The sequence below is a fragment of the Lepus europaeus genome, chromosome 3 (genome assembly GCF_033115175.1).
Source record: "Lepus europaeus isolate LE1 chromosome 3, mLepTim1.pri, whole genome shotgun sequence".
In the NCBI taxonomy this organism is placed as follows: Eukaryota; Metazoa; Chordata; class Mammalia; order Lagomorpha; family Leporidae; genus Lepus; species Lepus europaeus.
The window spans coordinates 147,440,147-147,460,264 of NC_084829.1; the positions used below are offsets into that span (position 1 = coordinate 147,440,147).

At 37.6% G+C, this 20,118-nt stretch overlaps 1 protein-coding gene across 1 annotated transcript in view; it reads left to right on the top strand.

The window, feature by feature from the left end:
• The window catches only part of GRM1 (glutamate metabotropic receptor 1), a 428,308-nt gene that overhangs the window by 347,910 nt on the left and 60,280 nt on the right, over nt 1-20,118 (top strand). The window contains 1 exon segment of the mRNA XM_062187757.1: nt 15,017-15,263. Coding sequence (XP_062043741.1) covers nt 15,017-15,263 — 247 coding nt within the window.

Genomic DNA, 20,118 nt, shown 5'->3' on the forward strand with positions numbered 1-20,118 from the left:
TGAACAAGGAGTAAGTGTAACAGTGAAGTGCTTTGACCACATTTGTTTTTGTCCCATATATCTTCATCTAAGAATAGCTAGGAACCATCTGCGAAAATCTGGCCATGTTGCCCAATTAGTATTTCAGTAGGGCTGAATCTCATGATGAAGATCTAATCCAAAAAGTGTGTACTACATGTCATCCTAGAAAGCAGATTTCCCTAAGTCACTAAAAAAAGTCCCACAATCAACAGAACTATTGTGCCAGAGATGCTGAATTCCATATACTTCTTAAACACATGTTTGACAAGTATGTTTTCATAAGCTGAAACATGGTCAGTTTGCAAAGACCTGCCTTCAACATTATAATCTGCCTGTCTGCAGGTGTAGGGCACAGGTGCTGCTTGAAGAGAGCTCCTTATGATCCTGTAGATTCTCTTCAAAATTCATTCTTATCATTTGCCTCCAAACCAACAGCCACGACTATATGCCTGCCTCAAGGTCTGTGTGCTTGAATAGATGGCTGAGTTACTCTTCTGTGGTTATTTCCCATTAGAACATAAGATTCCTCCAGTGGAAGTTGAACTTCAAGCTTTTAAGAAAGAGGCAACAGCTGTTGTCAGAGGAAATGACTTGGGGCAGCATGGTACTTCAGATACAACCTTGTGGGGATTTGTTATCTATTTCTTGTGCATAGGAGAATCTGAGGGTCATCAAATTTAGAATACTGGTTCTTAGTGGTGAGTCTCTGCAATTTTTAAAAAGAAATCCCCATGTATTTATTTGAGAGGCAGAACGAGCCTCCATCTGCCAGTTCACTTCCTAAATACTATCAACAGGCAGGACTGTAAAGTTGGGAGCCAAGAACTCGATCTTAGTCTCACACACATTTGACAGGAACACAATTACTTGAGCCATCACCACTGCCTACCAGAGTCTGCATGAACAGTAAGCTGGAGTTAGGAGTTGGAGGCAGGAGTTGATTCCAAGAATTCTGATGTGCCAGAGGAACGTCTTGCCCACATCCAAATTGACAGGCCAAATGCCCATTCCAAATATTTCTGTTTGTTGGTTTTGATCCCATCTATGCAGTGATGTTTTGGAGAATTATATGAAAGATCCAAGAAAAAAATCTGTCTCTATATCAATATCATTCATTAGAGATAAACCTCATGTGGCAAACTTACAATGTGATAAAATGTTGTGGGTTTCCTTATAGATTATGTGGTCTGTGATGAAGGACAAAGTTTATGTTACACACACAACTATTTATTAACATGGTGGCAAATACCACATCTTTCTTCCTGCTGCTGAGTGTAATGTCACTTCTGGCTGAAACTAAAGAAGAGGCAGTGGAACACAGTACTTAAAAGTGAGAGTTCTGAAGTTAGACAGACTGAGTGTTAATCTACAGACTACCATTATCCAGCATTAGGTTGTGGGCAAATTACATATACATTAGTCCTCAGATTTTTCATCATTGTATGAGAGATAATAAAGCCATGCATATTGCAAGTCCTTGTGAGATTAATACGATAATATAGATAGAAAACCTAATTGAATTTCTGTCATATAGCAAGCATTGCATCATGTTATCACTTAAGGGGCCAGATGTGATGATAATTCTTTTTCATTTGAAAAATAAACTGCATTTTAGAATACGTTTACGGAAAACTTGCAATGATACTACAGAGAGTTCTCCTACATTCTGCATCCAGTTTTCACTATTAACATGTTGCTGTGTGATATTTGCCACAATTAGTGAACCAACATTAATAAATTAATATGAACTTAACTCCAAACATTTTTCCAGATTTCATGAGTTGTTTTTTTTTTTTTCTTTTTCTGTCTAGAGTCCTATCTAGGAAATGACATTGCATTTGTTTTCACTTCTGTTTAGCCTGTTCAGGGTAAACAATCCCCAAGATTTCTTTGCTTTTGATGATCTTGACAATTTTTGAAGTACTGATCAGGTGTTTTGTAGAATTCCTCTAAATTGTGATCTAGCTAATGTGTTTCTCTTGGTTAAACAGGGAATCTAAGCAGCAATACCACAGAGCTGAAGCACCATTCTCAATAGAGTCCCCAAATAGCTAACCAATGTTAAAACAAAGCCAGAGCCATCAAAATATCAGATTAAAATTGAAACAGCCTAGTATTGGCCCAAAATAGACATATAAATCAATGGAACAGAATAGAAACTCCAGAAATTAATCCATGCATCTAAAACCAGATAATCTTTGACATAAAAGTTAAAATCACTCCCTGGAGAAAGGATAGTCTCTTTAACAAATGGTGTTGGGAAAGTTGGATCTTGGTGTTAGAAAAGTTGAATCTTTATGGGCAAACATATGAAACAAGTCTCCTACCTTGCACTTTATATAAAAATCAACTCACAATGGATCAAGGCTCTAAATCAATGATGTGATACCATCAAATTACAGGAGGAAAACATTGGGTAAAGTCTGCATGACATTGGCATAGGTAGAGACTTCTTGGATAAGATCCCAGAAGCACAGGCAATAAAGAGAAACATAGACAAATGGGATTGCAAGAAGCTTTCTGCACAGCAAAGCAAACACTTAACAAAATGAAGTGGCAACCAAGAGAATTGGAGAAAATATTTGTAAACTATGCTTAGGATTAATATTCAGGATCTGTAGAGAGCTCAAGAAATTCAACAACAACACAACAAACAATACAGTTAAGAAATGGGCAAAGGACATGAATAGGCATTTTCCAAAGGATGAAACACAAATGGCCAACAGACACATGAAAAAATGCTCAAGATCACTAGCCATCAGGGAAATGCAAATAAAATGCACAATGAGCTTTCTATTGCACCCCAGTTAGAATTGCTATCAACCAAAAATAAAAAAAAAATAAAATAAAAAGGAAACCTGCTGAAGTGAAATGGACACTATGAGAAACAGTGACTTGATCAGCCTTTATCATGACTGTTGATGTACAATTTAATACTTTATCCCTTTTAGTATTTTTTTTTGTTCTAGTTAATACTATTGGTTGAATTCTGTAATTAACACACAATTATTAGGTGTTTAAATTTAACTGAAAATTGATCCCTGTTAAATATAAGAGTGTGAATAAGAGAGGGAGGAGATGTACAATTTGGGACATGCTCAATTGGACTTGCCCCAAATGGTGGAGTTAGAAATGTGCCAAGGGATTCCAATACAATCCTATCAAGGTGGCATGTACCATTGCCATCTCACTAGTGCAAGTGATCAATTTCAGTTCACAATTGATCACACTGATAGGTCTAAGAGTCAAAGGGATCACACAAACAAGACAAGTGTCTGCTAATACTAACTGATAGAATCAAAAAGGGAGAGAAGGATCCAACATGGGAAGCAGGATACACAGCAGACTCATAGAAAGGCAGATATCCTAAATAGCACTCTGGCCTCAGAATCAGCCCTTAAGGCATTTGGATCTGGCTGAAGAGTCCATGAGAGTATTGTAGGCATGGAAAGCCAAGACATTCTGGAAAAAAAAAAAAAAACCCTAAATGAAAGATCTCTGTGAGTGAGATCCCAGTGGAAAGAACGGGGTCATCAAAGAAGGAGGTACTTTTCTCTGAAGGGAGGAGAGAACTTCCACTTTGACTATGACCCTATCGGAATAAGATTGAAGTTGGCGAACCCTAAAGGCTTCCATAGCCTTGGCAACTCATGACTAGAGCCTAGGGAGATTTCTGACACCATAAACAAGAGTGTCAAATTGTTAAGTCAGCAACAGGGGTCACTGTGTACTTACTCCTCATGTGGGATCTCTGTCATTAATGTGCTGTCCAATATGAATTAATGCAATAGGTAGTACTGAAACAGTATTTTATACTTTATGTTCTGTGTGGGTGCAAACTGATGAAATCTTTACTTAATATATACTAAATCGATCTTCTGTATATAAAGATAATTGAAAATGAATCTTGATGTGAATGGAATGGGAGAGGAAATGGGAGATGGGAGGGATACAGGTGGGAGGGAAGTTATGGGGGGGAGCCATTGTAATCCATAAACTGTACTTTGGAAATTTACATTTACTAAATAAAAGTTAAAAAAATAATAAATGCTAGAAAGGATGTGGAGGAAAGTACTCTAATACCCTAATACACGTTAATGGGATTGTAACCTTGTACAAACAGTATGGAAAACATTATGGAGATTCCTCCCAAATCTGAAAATAGATCCATCCAGCACATCCCATTCCTGGGAATTTATCCAAATGAAGTGAAATCAACAAGTGAAAGAGTCATCCGTAACCCCATGTTTATTGCAGCTCAATTAACAATAGCTAAGATATGGAATCAGCTCAAATGTACATCAACTGATGACGAGGTAAATAAAATGTGATATACTATGGAATACTAATCAATCACAAATGAAATGAAATCTTGTCTTTTCAAAAAAATGAATACAACTGGAGACCATTATGCTCAGTGAAATGAGTCCTAAAAAGACAAGCATGTTTTCTATGATATGTGATAGTTAATAAAGAATATAAAAAAACCCACCCCAATGTTTAAGAATGTAATTAACAGCTTATAATTTGATTATTGTTTTTAGACCTTGTCTATATCCTCTTGGAACAGTGGCCTTTCTACTTTTCACTTGTTGAACATCATGGCGAGTGCTGCTTTGAGTCTGTGATTATAAAGCAAATTGAAATTATGTTACTGCAAAAATTAAAGGGAAAGAAGGAAAGAGGAGAGACTGAGAGAAGGAGGGAAAGAAAGAAGTTCTTAGAACTTTATGAAATATATGAAATCTGTTCTTTTTATATGAATAAAAATTAAAAAGAAGAGAGTATGCCATCAACTTATCACTGATGCTGTTATTAACACCTGGCTAATACTGTTAACCAGGTCTCTCCAGTATTAACTTCCTTTTTATATTCTTCTTTTTCCTGTACTCTTTGAAAGCAAGTCACTAAATGTATCTTGTACTTAAAAGGTAGGAGTTAGTTTCCACCTTATTGAGATTTAAATATCTGCATCGATTATTTGGAATTATTTTGTAGAGTAGATTTCTTTCTTCTCTCCATTTATTTTCTTATTTAAACTTTTATATCAATATCAGTATTAATATTATAATTTGGATTATGATTTAATACTACATTATTTATTTTGTTCTAATTGTTCTTACTTTGACCATTGGAAATCCTTCAATTGGCTCTTGTGTCCATTTGACATATCTCCACTGTTTTGTTAAGTACTTCCTCACTTTCTGACAAGGTAAGGTACTTAAAGCTTATTTTGTACAATTACTGCCCCTGCTTATAATTGATTATTTCTCCAAAAGGATATGGATACTTTTTTATTGGAGAATGGTGTTAGAAAAGTAAACTGAAAGTAGACCATTGTAAAAATTAAGAGATGAAATAGGAGAGGAAGGAGGAGGAAAAGTGGGAGTGTGGGCAGCAGCAAAGAAGGGGGAGTGGAATGAAGGGTATGGTGGGAAGTATCACTATGCTCCTAAATCTGTATACATGAAATATATGAAATTTGTAAACATTAAATAAAAATATAAAAAAGGGAAACCAAGATCTGAACACTGGATATACCTGTTGCTATTGGGGTGTTTGTTTCAATAGACAGAATTTGGGAAATGTTTGTATACCAATTCATATGTAGACACAGATCTATAATAATTTCTGCAGAAATGCATCAATTTATATATTAAACTAATCCTAAATTCATGTTGAGTCACCACCTCCATTCCTGTAACATTCCAAGTACCAGTAGTAAACTTGGTTTCTAATATCTGCCATTCATTTATTTATTTGTTCAGCCTTGTTACACAAATGTTCAGCTATTTCAGAATTGTTAGTAGATAACCCATGAAAAATACATTTAACAACTAGTATATAGTGCTTATATTCCATTTTTGTATTAGCCCTTTGATCCCCCTTTGGTCTCTCAATGTGATTTTTCTCATTAAAAGATTATATTTACCATTCTTGTTTCTGTAAGTATGCTCTTCACAGCCAGCATAATTTGGATATTCAAATAGATTTGCATGAAGTCTGGACAATACATTTGCTTTTTCAAAAGATCTGCTAACAGCTCTTTGCCTTTATATTCTTGACAGTATTAATCTTAGTAGCTACACTTTTAAACTCTGTACCAGATATTGGCTAAAATTTCACTAACCATGAGAATTGTATGATTTTATTGGGCCCTTGGACATTTTAAATTTGATTATTTTGAAAGACACTGTTGGGAGACACCATAGAAAAGACAACATACCATTCAAGAAATTCCCACAATTGCAACATTGGTACAGATATTGCAATGGTCTACCTGGGCTGATATATCTAAATAAATATCAATGTAAAATATCAACCAACAATGCCCCATGGAAAGGAATTTTAAATGGAAACCCAAAATATATATATCCAGTAGACAAATGAATTTCCAGAAGAGATATGAAACTATTTCATCTCACTGTAGACATTTTTATGTGCCACATTTTGTAAAATTATACAGACTGTATTGAATTGATCAGAAATCATTTGTAAAACTGGCTCTGCAATGCTAATGTCATATGACTTGTATGGTTTTGCTTTTGTAATAAGGAAGACACTATCCTGGTTACTAAAGGGTGTTATATTAGACTAAATAGAATACATCAGAGAAACTTAGCATTTTCACATACAGCTCTTGTATTTCTGAAAAATTCATGCTGTATTATTATCTCTGCTAAAATCAATGCTGTATAAAACTAGAGGTACTCAAAAAGGATAAGCCACTGATATGAATTCAAAGCAGAACATAATAACATTAAACTATGGTGCTCACTTATATATCTAAAATAAAACACCCTTCCTATCACCCACAAAGAAGTGGAGCTATAAGCATAGATCTACCCTTTTAGATTATGAAGAAATCCAAGAGAAATGAACTTGGCAAAGATTCTGACCCAGCAGGCTGGTGAGAAGGAAGCTAGCTGGCAATGATGAATTTTAACAATTGAATTTCCCACATTGGCCAAGCTGCCAAATCCCAGTAACATAGTCTATCTCTTTGGTTACCTGCCAAATGCTTACTGCAGATTAGTAACTGCAAGGAGCATGGTTTAACTCCATGGCACTGTTTTGTGCCAGATCAATAATAAAAGCAAAGGCACACAGCAAGCTGTCCTCATTTACTTTCTTTAGTGAAACAAAGACCCTTGTAGTAGAATGTTACTGACAGATTGGCAACATCACTGAAACATACCTACAATTGTCCTTGTTTGTTTTTCACATATAATTACTTGAAATATGAATTAGCTAAATGCAATAGTATTTTCAAGGAATTGAAGGCTTACCATGGATTATCAACAGTTTACAAGGGGCATGCAGTTTATGTGTTGTGTAACTGGAAAATTTCTCTTTTAACAATAGATTCTGATGATGTACTTAGAAAAATGTATTGTTTGCATATGTTAAGACCAAGTGAATTTAAGCAATAGAAAATAAAATAATAATACTAAAGTTAATAACATGTGCTTGATTGAAAGATCCTTTCCTTCTTCATTTCCATCCTACATAGGACTTAATGTACATCTTAATAAAATGAATAGAAAATAATGAAAGAGTCATATTTTTCTATGATGTGAGTAGAGAATCCTTTAGAGGATGAGTAAAACATGATGTCAGAGCAAACAAAAAATTCACAAAACCTAAACTTGAGCATAGTCTAAGCTAAACTCTTCTGAATCTTATCACAAATTCTCCCTAGAAAAGCTTAAGGGAAATTTACCAGACCAGGCCTTCAAGCAAAATTGAGGGCACTGAAGTCCTTTGAGGTTATCATTTTTTAAAATGACCTGGTTAATCCTGCTTCAATAACTTTAATACTTGGACAATTTAAAAGAATATGAATCATTTTTGCTTGATATGTTAACAAATTAAAATAACTATAGTTCTTCCTATTTTGATCTGAATCGGGACTGTATCAAGTTATGTATTGAATACATAATGATTTGGATAAAATAAAGCATTGGGAAGCTACAAATGCCAAGAAATCAGAAATGTTTATCTCCAGCAAGAGTCATGTTTATGAATGTTTCCCAAATGCTTCCTTGTTTTATGAGACAGAAGAATGCTTGTTGTGTTGCGTGTGTGTGTATTTTAATTGAAAATTAACTCCAGGAGCCTAGATTGGAGAAGCCATTGCCACCAGAACAGCTGGCATAGTTGTAGGGTTGCAGGATCAAATCGCATACAGCCATTGTGTATATTCCCACTAAACTAGGTTCTTTTTGCTTTTCACTTGTTAAATTTCTTGTTCAGTGACGTATTAAGCTTTTTTACTGTAATGTAAATTTAAAATACGTTATGTCAAAAACTAAAAAAAAAAAAGAAAGGGAAAATGAAAGAGGACGGGAGGGAAGGAAGGAGGAAGAAAGTATTATTATTTTCTTAGACCTATATGTATAAATCATATTAAATCTGTTAAAAATTAATTAAAATTTGAACAAAAATGAAACTAAAATTGTTATACCAGTCATCAACAAAGGTACTTTACTGGACATAAGCATTCTTTCAATCTATTGCCTATATATTTCAGCTTTAGATATTCAAACTGAAACATTGAATATAATTTATAAAGCTCAGCTTTAATATGTAAATTTAGCAATCTTTCAAAATGCAGTCTGGTATACAAATATTAATATGTTTATATAGTTGCAACAGAGGTTTTTTTTTTTTTTTTTTTTAGAAAATATATCAATTATAGTAGTACCAGAAGAATAAAATGCATAGGATCTGCATATTGCAAGCCATAAAATATTGCTAGGATAAATAAGGATGGCCTAGATAAATGGATGAGTTTTTGGAAATACTCCCATGATCTGGGCAATCTTTACACAGGTGTATAGATATATGAGAATGCACTGACCTTATACAGTAAAGATCTCTGCACCTTAATATTAGAAAAACATTTCTAAAATGTTTATGGAAAATAGAATTATTTTACCAGGAATTTTTGGAAGACCTCTTTGTATGTGAGGTACACCTCACTGGATTTAAAAATTGGAAAAGATGACAAAGGAAGCACCAAACTGGATTCAGAACATTGATTAGATATGTGGCCACCACACACTCTTGATGCCAGAACTAAAGATTAACCTGTCCAGTCACTGCTACAGCTGAATAGCTAAACACCACATAGATTTCAGCAAGAGAACCAATCAGAATCTTCGAGTCAGTTGCCTGGCTCCAAATAAAGGAGGGACAATTTAGTTAAGCACACCAGTTCTTTCCTAAATCTTCCAGCAAGGTGTACATGTCCTCTCTCCGGGAGATGAGTCTCAGCGGGAGTCTCTGCACAAAGAAGCAGAGTGGGAAGGGAAGATAAGGTGTCCCACCCAAGTCTGGTGTAGGTTTCTTGCACTTTATTCTTTATATTTGTAAAATGATGGCAGTAGAGTCTATCTCATATTGTCACGGAAAAATGGAAAAGATAGTATACATGAATGATTTTGCTAAGGACCAATAAATGTTGAATTGGAAAAGGAAAGAATAGAACTTCAGAGAGGAAAGTGATCTTTAGGAAGATAATTGGCTCCATCTGCTCCATTTGAGGGAGTAGGAAACGGGCCAGGCATGTCAAGGCCTTTGTCTATGGCTTGCTGGATATCTGTTGTTTATGTATCATGAGAACTGCATCTAGATCTCAGCTGTTTTATGCAACTAGTTCAGAATTCTTTCTGTTGCATGGTAGCAGAAGTGCCTATCCTTCTCACAACCAGAATTTGCTGTAATGTAGACTGTCTGTTCCTATCCCTGTGGAGGTCCTGTGTGCTGCTGCACTCAGGTAACAATTTATAGCTCTTGTTGTGCTTTTGCAATAAGAATAAGATTACTATTTAGAATTAAGGTAGCTATTTTCACAATCCACCATGAAGCAGTTCGGCAGACATTCTTTTGAAAGTAAATAAACACAGTCAACCTCAATTATTTGTTTCCATTTGGCCTATTAGAAAAGGTAATGATTTAATGACACCCTAGTGGTCTATAATAGTCAATACGCCACAAAAAATAAATCATAAAATCCACTTTTCAATATTAACTCTAGAATGAGTGTTATGAAAAGGCACCGAGCCCCAGGGAATCACATTGTTTTACTTCCCCATCAAGAGGCAATATTATTAGTTTTCAATTATCTATTCACTGGTCAGGAAAAATATAGGATCTGTATGGAACAAGGGAGGCTGTGATATGCTTTGTTTTGTTAGATGATGGACACTTGAAACATTATCTGGGATAGTTGCTATGCAAAATTAAATGATCCTGTAAAGCCCACATGATTTTCTAACTATGTCATGCATTTTGAAGTTCAATTTTATTAGATTAGAGCCAGCAAGGGTCAGAGGGAGTGGTAGCTGAAGGGACATTATGACCCCTTTTATCTATAGAGCCACTGGACTGCCAGGGCAGGGGAATATGTGAGCTCATTCCAGATTGACACAAACACACCCATTGTTTATTTTGGAAAGGGATACAAACTGCTATGTTGCAAATAGTTGCTAGGAGCTTGTGTCTAGCCTCCTGGCTCTCTGTTAAGACAAATGCTGATAGGAAGAGCTTCTGTTCCATGATTTTCTGTTCATAAATTGGCACCAGGACTTGTAATCAGAAAGGAAGCTGTACACATCTGGAATCATCCCAGGTAGAGTCCAAAACCAGGCTTGGCCATGATGGTGAGGCACAGCAGGATACTCTTTTTTTTTTTTTTAAGATTGATTCATTTATTTGAAAAGCAGAGTTACAGAGAGGCAGAGGCAGAGAGAGAGAGAGAGAGAGAGACAGAGACAGAGACAGAGAGAGAGAGAGAGGTCTTCCATTCGCTGGTCCACTCCTCAAATGGCTGCAAAGACTGGAGCTGTGCTGATCTGAAGCCAGGAACCAGGAGCTTCTTCCAGGTCTCCCACGTGGATGCAGGGCCCCAAAGACCTGGGCCATGTTCTACAGCTTTCCCAGGCTATAGCAGAGAGCTGGATCAGAAGTGGAGTAGTTGGGACTCGAACTGGCTCCCATATGGGATGCCAGCACTCGCTATACCACAGTGCAGGCCCCAAGATACTCTATGCTATACCAACAGAAAAATAGCTCCTCCCTGGATTTCTCTGTCTCCACCTGCATCGCCACTGAGGGCAACAGAAACAACAAGGACCTGGGAGGCATTCGGACCTGGATATGTCACAGATTTTCCTCATCTGTAAAGGAATGAAATTAGCATCTATTTGGCAGAATAATGGTGAACATTAGAGCTATTTATTGAGGACTGTACATAGCGAACACTAAAAATGGTAGTTGTTTTTATTGTTGGTATACATATACACCAACATACATATATACATATATTGTTGGTATGCATATATAAATATATATCTAAATTTCACCCACAGTCGATCAGTCAATAGTCAATAGAAAATTCATGGCTGGGCCACCACTGTGGTATAGCAAGTTAAGCCAGCGCCTACAGTGCCAGCATCCCATGTGGATGACAGTGTTGTGGATCCACTTCTTATCCAGCTCCCTGCTAATGTGCCTGGGGAAGCAGCAGATGATGGCCCAAATACTTGGTCCCTGCCACCCACGTGGGAAATCCAGATGAAGCTCCTGCTACCTGACTTTGGCTTGGCCAAGATCTGGCTTTTGCAGCCATTTGGAGAGTGAACCAGTGAATGGAAGATCTCTATTTCTGCCTATCCCTCTCTCTCTGTAAGTCTGCCTTTCAAATAAATAAATACATCTTTTAAAAAAAAAAGTACATGGCTTAGAAGATAGGTATCCTTTTTCCCCAGTTGTCCTTGTTTACACCTGTGTTTCAGAATAATTATTTCTAGCACTTATTTTCACCCTGAAAAGTTACTTAGTTTGGAAAATAAGTTATATGATCGCCTGAAATAATAATCAAAATGAGAACACTGATTTCAGAGAAATCAGAGTAGCTATTATCCTGGTGCTAATGAATGAGCTATCCACTCATTTGAATGGATGAGACAACCACTGCTTAAGACATTTATACTGGGAACACCATAAATTGTTTTGTTTATATAAAATAAATCTTAAATGATAGTTACAAAAGCAAGAACAGAAACTCAATGACCTTAAGGTTTGTCCCTAAAATATCATTTTCCAGTGGGTAAGGAACATTACGTGTTTATTCTCACATTATTGGCTACAGTAGCTGCAACTTCAGGGGGATGACTTTGGTACTGACAGGACCCTTTAAGTGTTTACTGCATTGCCAGTCTCTCTCTCTCTCTCCCTTCCCCTATTCCTTTCTCTCCTCCCTCCCCCATCTTCCTTGACTCCTGTTAATTGCTCCGATTCTGGTAGCCTTCATTTTTAGCTCCAGTACTTGGGGTTTGGGGGTAGCCTAAAAATAAAACTTACGTGAGAGATGGCACTAATTTATCGCTTATTATCCTGGCAAGTTTGGAAAGGGAGAGAAAGAACACTATGGACAAAGAATGCAAGTCTGGGTGATAGACATAGCTTATCCTACTTAATGGATGTTAAAATTTTTGCAAGAAGGATTTTCACTTTCTTCTTCATATAACTTCCTCTTATCCTTTGTGTTCTGATTTTAAAGTGTCTTTTGTGTCTCTCTTATTCTACATCTCCTCGTGAAAAAGTTCCTTTCAAATTGAAAAAAAAATTACTTTAATAAATTATACTCTTCAAAATGTTTCTTTTATTTTTTATTGATAAAATAGTTGCACATATCTATAGGGTACAATTTGATATTTCATACCTGTAATGTTGATACCATGTACAATGATCAAATCAGCCAAAAATAAAATGCATCCAATACCTTAAATATCTATCAAATTCCTGTAGTGAGAACATCTAAAATCCTCTGTTCTAGTATTTTAAAATATGCAATGCTTTATGTTAACTTTAGCCACCTTGGGGTACACTTTTAACAATGCCCTATGAGTCAAAACTGAAAGATGAGTTCAAGTTGAACATTTTTTCCCTTCAACCTGGCTTGACTATTTTAATAGTTTCTCACTCTTACAGTATATATATTTTCAACTACATCTAAACTGATCAGCCTTTAAACAGAACTTTTTAGAAACTTCTTTTTCAGTCTCAGATCACTATCAAAGTCAAAATCTCATTCCTTCTAAACATTCTAAGCTGTCTAATTTCTTTTCTTTTTCTTTTCTTTCTTTCTTTTTTTTTTTTGACAGGCAGAGTGGACAGTGAGAGAGAGAGAGACAGAGAGAAAGGTCTTCCTTTTGCCGTTGGTTCACCCTCCAATGGCCGCCGTGGCTGGCGCGCTGCAGCCGGCGCACCATGCTGATCCGATGGCAGGAGCCAGGTACTTCTCCTGGTCTCCCATGGGGTGCAGGGCCCAAGTACTTGGGCCGTACTCCACTGCACTCCCTGGCCACAGCAGAGAGCTGGCCTGGAAGAGGGGCAACCGGGACAGAATCCGGCGCCCTGACCGGGACTAGAACCCGGTGTGCCGGCACCACAAGGCGGAGGATTAGCCTAGTGAGCCGCGGCGCCGGCTAAGCTGTCTAATTTCTTAAATACTCTGTTATTTTTTAGCCCAGAATCCTTAGTGGCCAGTAATCTAGTTAGGCTGAAGCTAAGAGGCAGCTGACAGAGTAGACAGAACCTCATGTTGCTCCCAACACTATAAGCAGTTACACGTGCAACTTTTCTAACTTGTAGCACTTTGAGTATACTTCTCCTAGACTCCTGCTGACTTTGAATGGAGTAAAAGCCCACTGCAGAGAGAAGCAGAGTTCTGGAAGAAGTACAAAGTTTCTGAGTTATGCCAATGCTGTGCTCCAAATTGTTCTATTTTCCACGCTTGTTACCTTTGTTTCAGCATCCCAACTGGTGCCCCAGTTTTGCATCCATATGTCAGCCCTAATGTTTATCCTGACAATATGGAGTTTACATCCAACTCAATATTGTTCTTGTGCAACTGCTTGGCAATTAGGAAATGTATATTCACCTGTGGCATAGGTAGAAAGGATTGCAGGATTTTGAAATTCATGGGTTAAAAACTAAAAGCTGGGGCTGGTGCTGTGGCTCACTTGGTTAATCCTCCGCCTTGTGGTGCTGGCATCCCGTATGGGCGCCGGGTTCTAGTCCTGGTTGCTCCTCTTCCAGTCCAGCTCTCTGCTGTGGCCTGGGAGGGTAGTGGAGGACGACCCAAGTGCTAGGGCACCTGCACCCGCATGGGAGACCAGGAGAAAGCACCTGGCTCCTGCCTTCGGATTGGTGCAACGCTGGCCCTAGCGGCCATTTAGGGGGTGAACCAATGGATGGAAGACCTTTCTCTCTGTCTCTCTCTCATTGTCTGTAACTCTACCTGTCAAATAATAATAATAAAAAAAAAACCTAAAAGCTAAAATTAATGTGTGGTATGACTCTTCCATCGAGTAACATTTTACCCTGATTTCTAATAATTATCAAGTCTGATTTAAGTAATTCTGCACTTTCAATTTTAGACATAAATAAATCTAGACTACATAGTCCTTCTTCTAAGTGGGTTTCTGGCCCCACAGATTAAAAAAAAAGAAATCATCAAACACAAATATCAGGTGTTAGATAGTTTAGAAGTTGAATTACCATGAATTGTGGATTATCTTGGAAGATACAAAATATGCTTTTCTTATACCATGAAATAAAAAGTCTCTTTTTAAAAAAAAAATTAAGTCCCTGAGAAACAAGAGGGAATAAGAGTTTATTTCCATGGCTCCTTAAGAATTTCCTTACAGTACTTTAAAGTTCTTCATTTTCACCTCTATAGAGTTTGTTTCATACCTCATAAAACCATGATTGAATAAAGAATATGAAATAGAATGAACTGTTTTCAAATAGAATTCACCACAGCTAGTCACAAGTACAAAGCTTGCACAGGCAGGTTTGTTCTTTGCCGATGTCTCTGATGTTCCATTTCCTCTGAGAGCCCTGAAAAATATTTGAGAATTAAACATGCAGGTTTCATCTTCATTCTTGTGACCTTGGTAGTGATCTGTTTTTATTTTTACAGGCAATGAAAGCTTAGAAGAAAACTATGTCCAAGACAGTAAGATGGGTTTTGTCATCAATGCCATCTATGCCATGGCCCATGGTCTGCAGAACATGCACCATGCCCTCTGCCCTGGCCATGTGGGTCTCTGTGATGCCATGAAGCCCATCGACGGCAGCAAACTCCTGGACTTCCTCATCAAGTCCTCATTCATTGGCGTGTCTGGAGAGGAGGTGTGGTTTGACGAGAAAGGTGATGCTCCTGGCAGGTAAAGCAGTCTTGTCAGTATTGGGTATGAATAACCTTGTGAGCCTCCTGAGCCAGGCAGAAGGCAACTATGGCTCCATTTAGTTCTATGGTTTCTGGGTGTTGTGAGAATCAGTTAAAACTAGACAGCTCAATATAAGGACTGACAATACATGAAATTTACCAAATACCTCTGCTTTTTAAAAGATTGAAATGCTTCTTGGTAGACACCCGGAACCCTCACTTCTGCCTGTGCTACCACCTCCTATCCCAGATACTCAGCTCTTAATCAGAGTGCCTGGAACCTTGCTGCAATCCCAGGAAACCAAACCAAACAAACAAACAAACAAAACAAAACAAAACAAAAAACCTGGTTTGCGGATGTATTGAATGATCTTATTGATTGGTCACAGTACTGTTTTAGTCATGAACCATTTTGAATATTGTATCTGATTAAAGAACTTAATATGTGAAGAAAGCCAAGTCCTACACTTGTGCCCCATTTTCTCTGGCTAAATCATATTTCTGTCAACATAACCTTTGGGAAAAAAGAGAAGGATTTTGTTTCTGAGATTAAATCTGTAAGGCTTCATAGAATTAACCAAGAAACAAAGAAAAACATAACCTAAATATTCCCTTTAAGTCATTTTACATAAAGATTGTTTATTCTGCAGTACTTGTTTCGATACTGACAGTTAACTCATACATAATTGATACTCAGAAAATGATGTCAGTATCAAGAATAGCTGTGTTCATGCATACACATTTTCCAAGGAAAGGGATAATCAGAGTGGCAGGACAGGAATGAGAAACACCTGTAGCAGAAAGGAAAATTTCCTCAGTTTGGCTGCTGATCAATGTGCCCACAATCTTGTCAGCCTTGTTATCTTTTAGCCTGTGATTTTGCAGGGTTATAGCCTTTTAGGAAAGTATACGTTATGTTACAGTATCAGACAGAATCATTTAATCCTTACTACTTGAGGTGTATCACTATCCTTCTGCTACAGCTAATAAAACAGCATCAGAGAAACTAAGAAACTCGAAATCACAACAGAGAGCAAGTGGATGAACAGTGAAGTCTGACTCTAAGGCTTGTGATCTTCACCACATTACGCTGCCTTTTAGCTATTCCTAGAATTAGCAACATTGCCTACAACCTTCTTCTTCATTGAAGATTTATTTATTTGAAAGGCAGAGCTACAGATGGAGAGAGAGAGGAAGAGAGAGAGAGAGAGAGAGAGAGAGAGAGAGAGAGAGAGAGAGAATATCATCCATCCAATGGTTCACTCCCCAGATGACCACAAGAACCAGGGCTGGGTCAAGCCAAAGCAAGGAACCAGGAGCTTCATCTGGGTCCCACATGTGGGTGCAGGAGCCCAAGTACTTGGGCCATGTTCTATTGCATCCCCAGGCATATTCTCAGGGAGTCAGGTTGGAAGTGGAGTATCTAGGACTTGAACTGATGCCATATGAGATGCCATCATCAGAGACAGTGGAGTAACCCCCTATACCACAACACTGGCCCTTGGCAACATTTTAAATGTCATTTCAGAAGCACTGTAAGAGGCTGATCCTAAAAAATTCTCAGCAAATCTCATCTTTTCATTTATACATAATGTACCTTTAGAGAGTCCCCTGTGGGGGCTCAGTGGCTTCTCCCTGTAACATCTAATGGCTTTATTTTGGATAAGTGACATAAGTCATTATTGGTTAAAATGATGAATTTATCAGAGTCCTTCCAAGTCACCACTTAGGTGGGAGCGTGTTTTGATTGGAATGTGAGTGGGATGGATGGATAATCCAGCACGTGTCAAGTGCAATGCTTCAGGGCACTGAATACCTTAAGAAATGGTACAGAAGGAACAAGTGAGTCTGTGACTGAGTCACCCACCCCTTTGAACCCATAGTTATAATCCTGGGTTCTACTGGAAACTAGGGCTAGAAAGGGGTTGGATTTGCAATGTAAACCTTATTTCATGATTCCCAAAGCAAACACGCAAAACATGCTTAGCTCATGGCTAGATGCATTTTTGACACTCCATAAATACAACTTTCCTCCTCCTCACTCTCTTGTCAAATTATGCAAAAATGTAAGTGCACAAATTTAGCTTGTTTCTCTTTCATCTTTAATTACATATGCAAATTATGAGCTTTCCCTTGAGTCTCTTTTCAAGGATCATTTCCTCCTGCTTGAAATCAGGCATCATAATCTGTGTCCAATTCCTGTTTCAATCACATCCCTCTACTTACATCTCTTGTCACATCATCAAGCAAGCCTTTGGTCCCTCTGGTGATTATTTTAGTTAATCATCACACAACATAAATGCATTGAGAATGCATTGAGAGGATGCTGTGAAGATGTAACTTACAGCATGAGGATATTCAAAATAAAGCTGACATGTCAGGAAGAGACTCTGGGGTCAAGAGAGAAAAGACCAACATTCATTAATGCACATAGTACAAGGCAGCCTCTTTTCAGTAAGTCAATATTTTTCCCTTAGTATCTTTAAGCATTTATTTTTTCTCCAGCTTTTGGTGCTTTTTAAAAATGTGCTTTCATACAAAAATATTGTGAATTTTTTAGTCTCTAAATGCTAATGAAGTGTGAACTGATTTCTTCTACGAAATACCAAATAATGAGGTTGAAATAAAACTCTTAGGAAAATGATTTATAAGAAAAAGTTGTTCCAAATCTAGCGTTGCCGCAAAACTTTCATTGGAAGTATGAAAAGAGTGGTGATAATGTAATATCAAGTAAAACACAAAAATTAATGGAAACAAATAGGAAAGCTACTCATCATTAACATTCACAAATTCTACAGCCATGATGATTTTAAAATGGAAATATATTGGTGTACTATATCAGAGTCATTGATCTCAGGATGAGTGTCAGTCATTGGTCCACGATTACTATCCACTTGGATATTACTAAGAGAGCTCTTCTGAAGAATATTCTGGAATATCTCAGTAACAAGAAGGATAGTGACTCTGTTAGCTCAAAGTCAGGAAAGCAAAGACATGAATTCTATGCTCCAGGTGCACTATGTTGGTAAGTTTTGTTCACCAGGAACAGTGAAACTTCCTTGACTCTCTCAAAGTCATCTTCCCTTTAGGGTACAGATATTTGTAGAAATTGTAAGAGTCTGAATGTGGAGAAGCCACCAGCTGTCCTGTGGCCAACAGGATAATTTTCACACAACAAACAGGCAGAAAAGCCAACAAGCTTAAATTATTGGTCGAAACAAGTAGGCTACTAGATTTTAGAAGCCGATTTGCACTGACTGGGAGCAGTTTCCTGGAGTGCAGGGTGAGAACTGTGGGTCTGAGCCAGTTTAGAGAGGAGAATTCCAGCATGGATTGCACAGGGGAATGGGGATTGTGAGTGGGGAAGCAGGGCTCAGGAAGAGGAATGTGTGTATTTTGATTAATTGGCATGTAGTTTCTTCATTCATGTGCAAAGAACAAGATGCCATGACTCCTACTCTAGTCCATGAGGATGAGAACCCTGCACAGGTACTGCAGAAAAGCAACTCACTTTGCAGAGCCAGGCAAAGGGCACCAGGCATAGAGTTTTAGGAAACCACCACATGGGTTATAGTTCACTTAAAGTAAATAGTAACATGCAAATTAAATGTAAGACTATCAGAGTCTTCAGTAACTGAGAGACAAATGGCTGTGCCACCACACAAATGTTGTCCACTCTTCTTATAATACGAGAAATAATCGGAATAGTTAAGGGCATTCACATTAATACTGAATATCATTGTGATAGTCCCTCATATTTTGTTAGTCATTTTGGGAGGCTATAACAAAGTACCATAGATTATGTGGCTTATAAACAACAAAAATTTATAATTCTGGACTATGAGGAGTCTAAGAGCAAGTTAACAGATTTGGAATCTAGTGAGGGCCTAGTTTCTGGTTCGTGTGCGGCACTGTCTGTCTTTATGTGGTTAACTGGGTGGGAGAGCTCTGTTGGGCATTCTTTCAAGGGCACTAACCCCATTCCTGAGGGCTATGTCCTGAAGACTTAATCACCTCCCAAGACCTCACCTTCTATTACCATCACTTTGGGGGTAAGGATTTTCATTAATGGGATTTGGTAGATACACAAACATTTAGACCAGAAAACAAATGCATTTGCATCAATTGAAAAATAGTTTCTTACATGGCTTATTTTTAAAAATTAATTAATTGATTATTTACTTGAAAGACTGAGAATGCGGGAGAGGGAGAGATATATCTCTTCCAACTTCTAGTTCACTCTCCAAATAACTACAAAATATTGACAATAGCCAGGACTGAGTCTACAAAAGCCAAGAGCAAGTAACTCAATCTTGGTCTCCCACATGGGTGGCAGGGAACCAAGTACTTGAACCATTATGTGCCACCTCCCAGGATACATATTAGCAAGGTGCTAAAATTGGAAACAGCCAGAAATCAAGATTAGGCAATCATAGGTGGGCCACAAGTGTCCCAAATGCCATCTTACCCTGTCACCTTACGAGCCTTATATTACTGAGTCCCCATGAGAACTCCATAAAGCCTAAATAGTTTAGTGATAATTCCAAGTAGCATAATCTATCATTAAATGCTAGCAAAGACTCCAAATCAAATATTCTGATGTCAAGTCATGTGTCCTGTCCATTAGAATGGAGAATGCCTGCCCTGCAAAGATGAGGAGTACACTCTGGATGCAGCAAAGATTTTCCAGTGTGTGTATGTGTGTGTGCGTGTGTGTGTGAGGTACCATATGATGTTTATATGTATGTATATACATATATATACACACACACACACACATATATATATATATACATTCACATATATACACATGCTTTAAAAAATCCATGAAGCTGCTTGTACCGTAGCGTAGC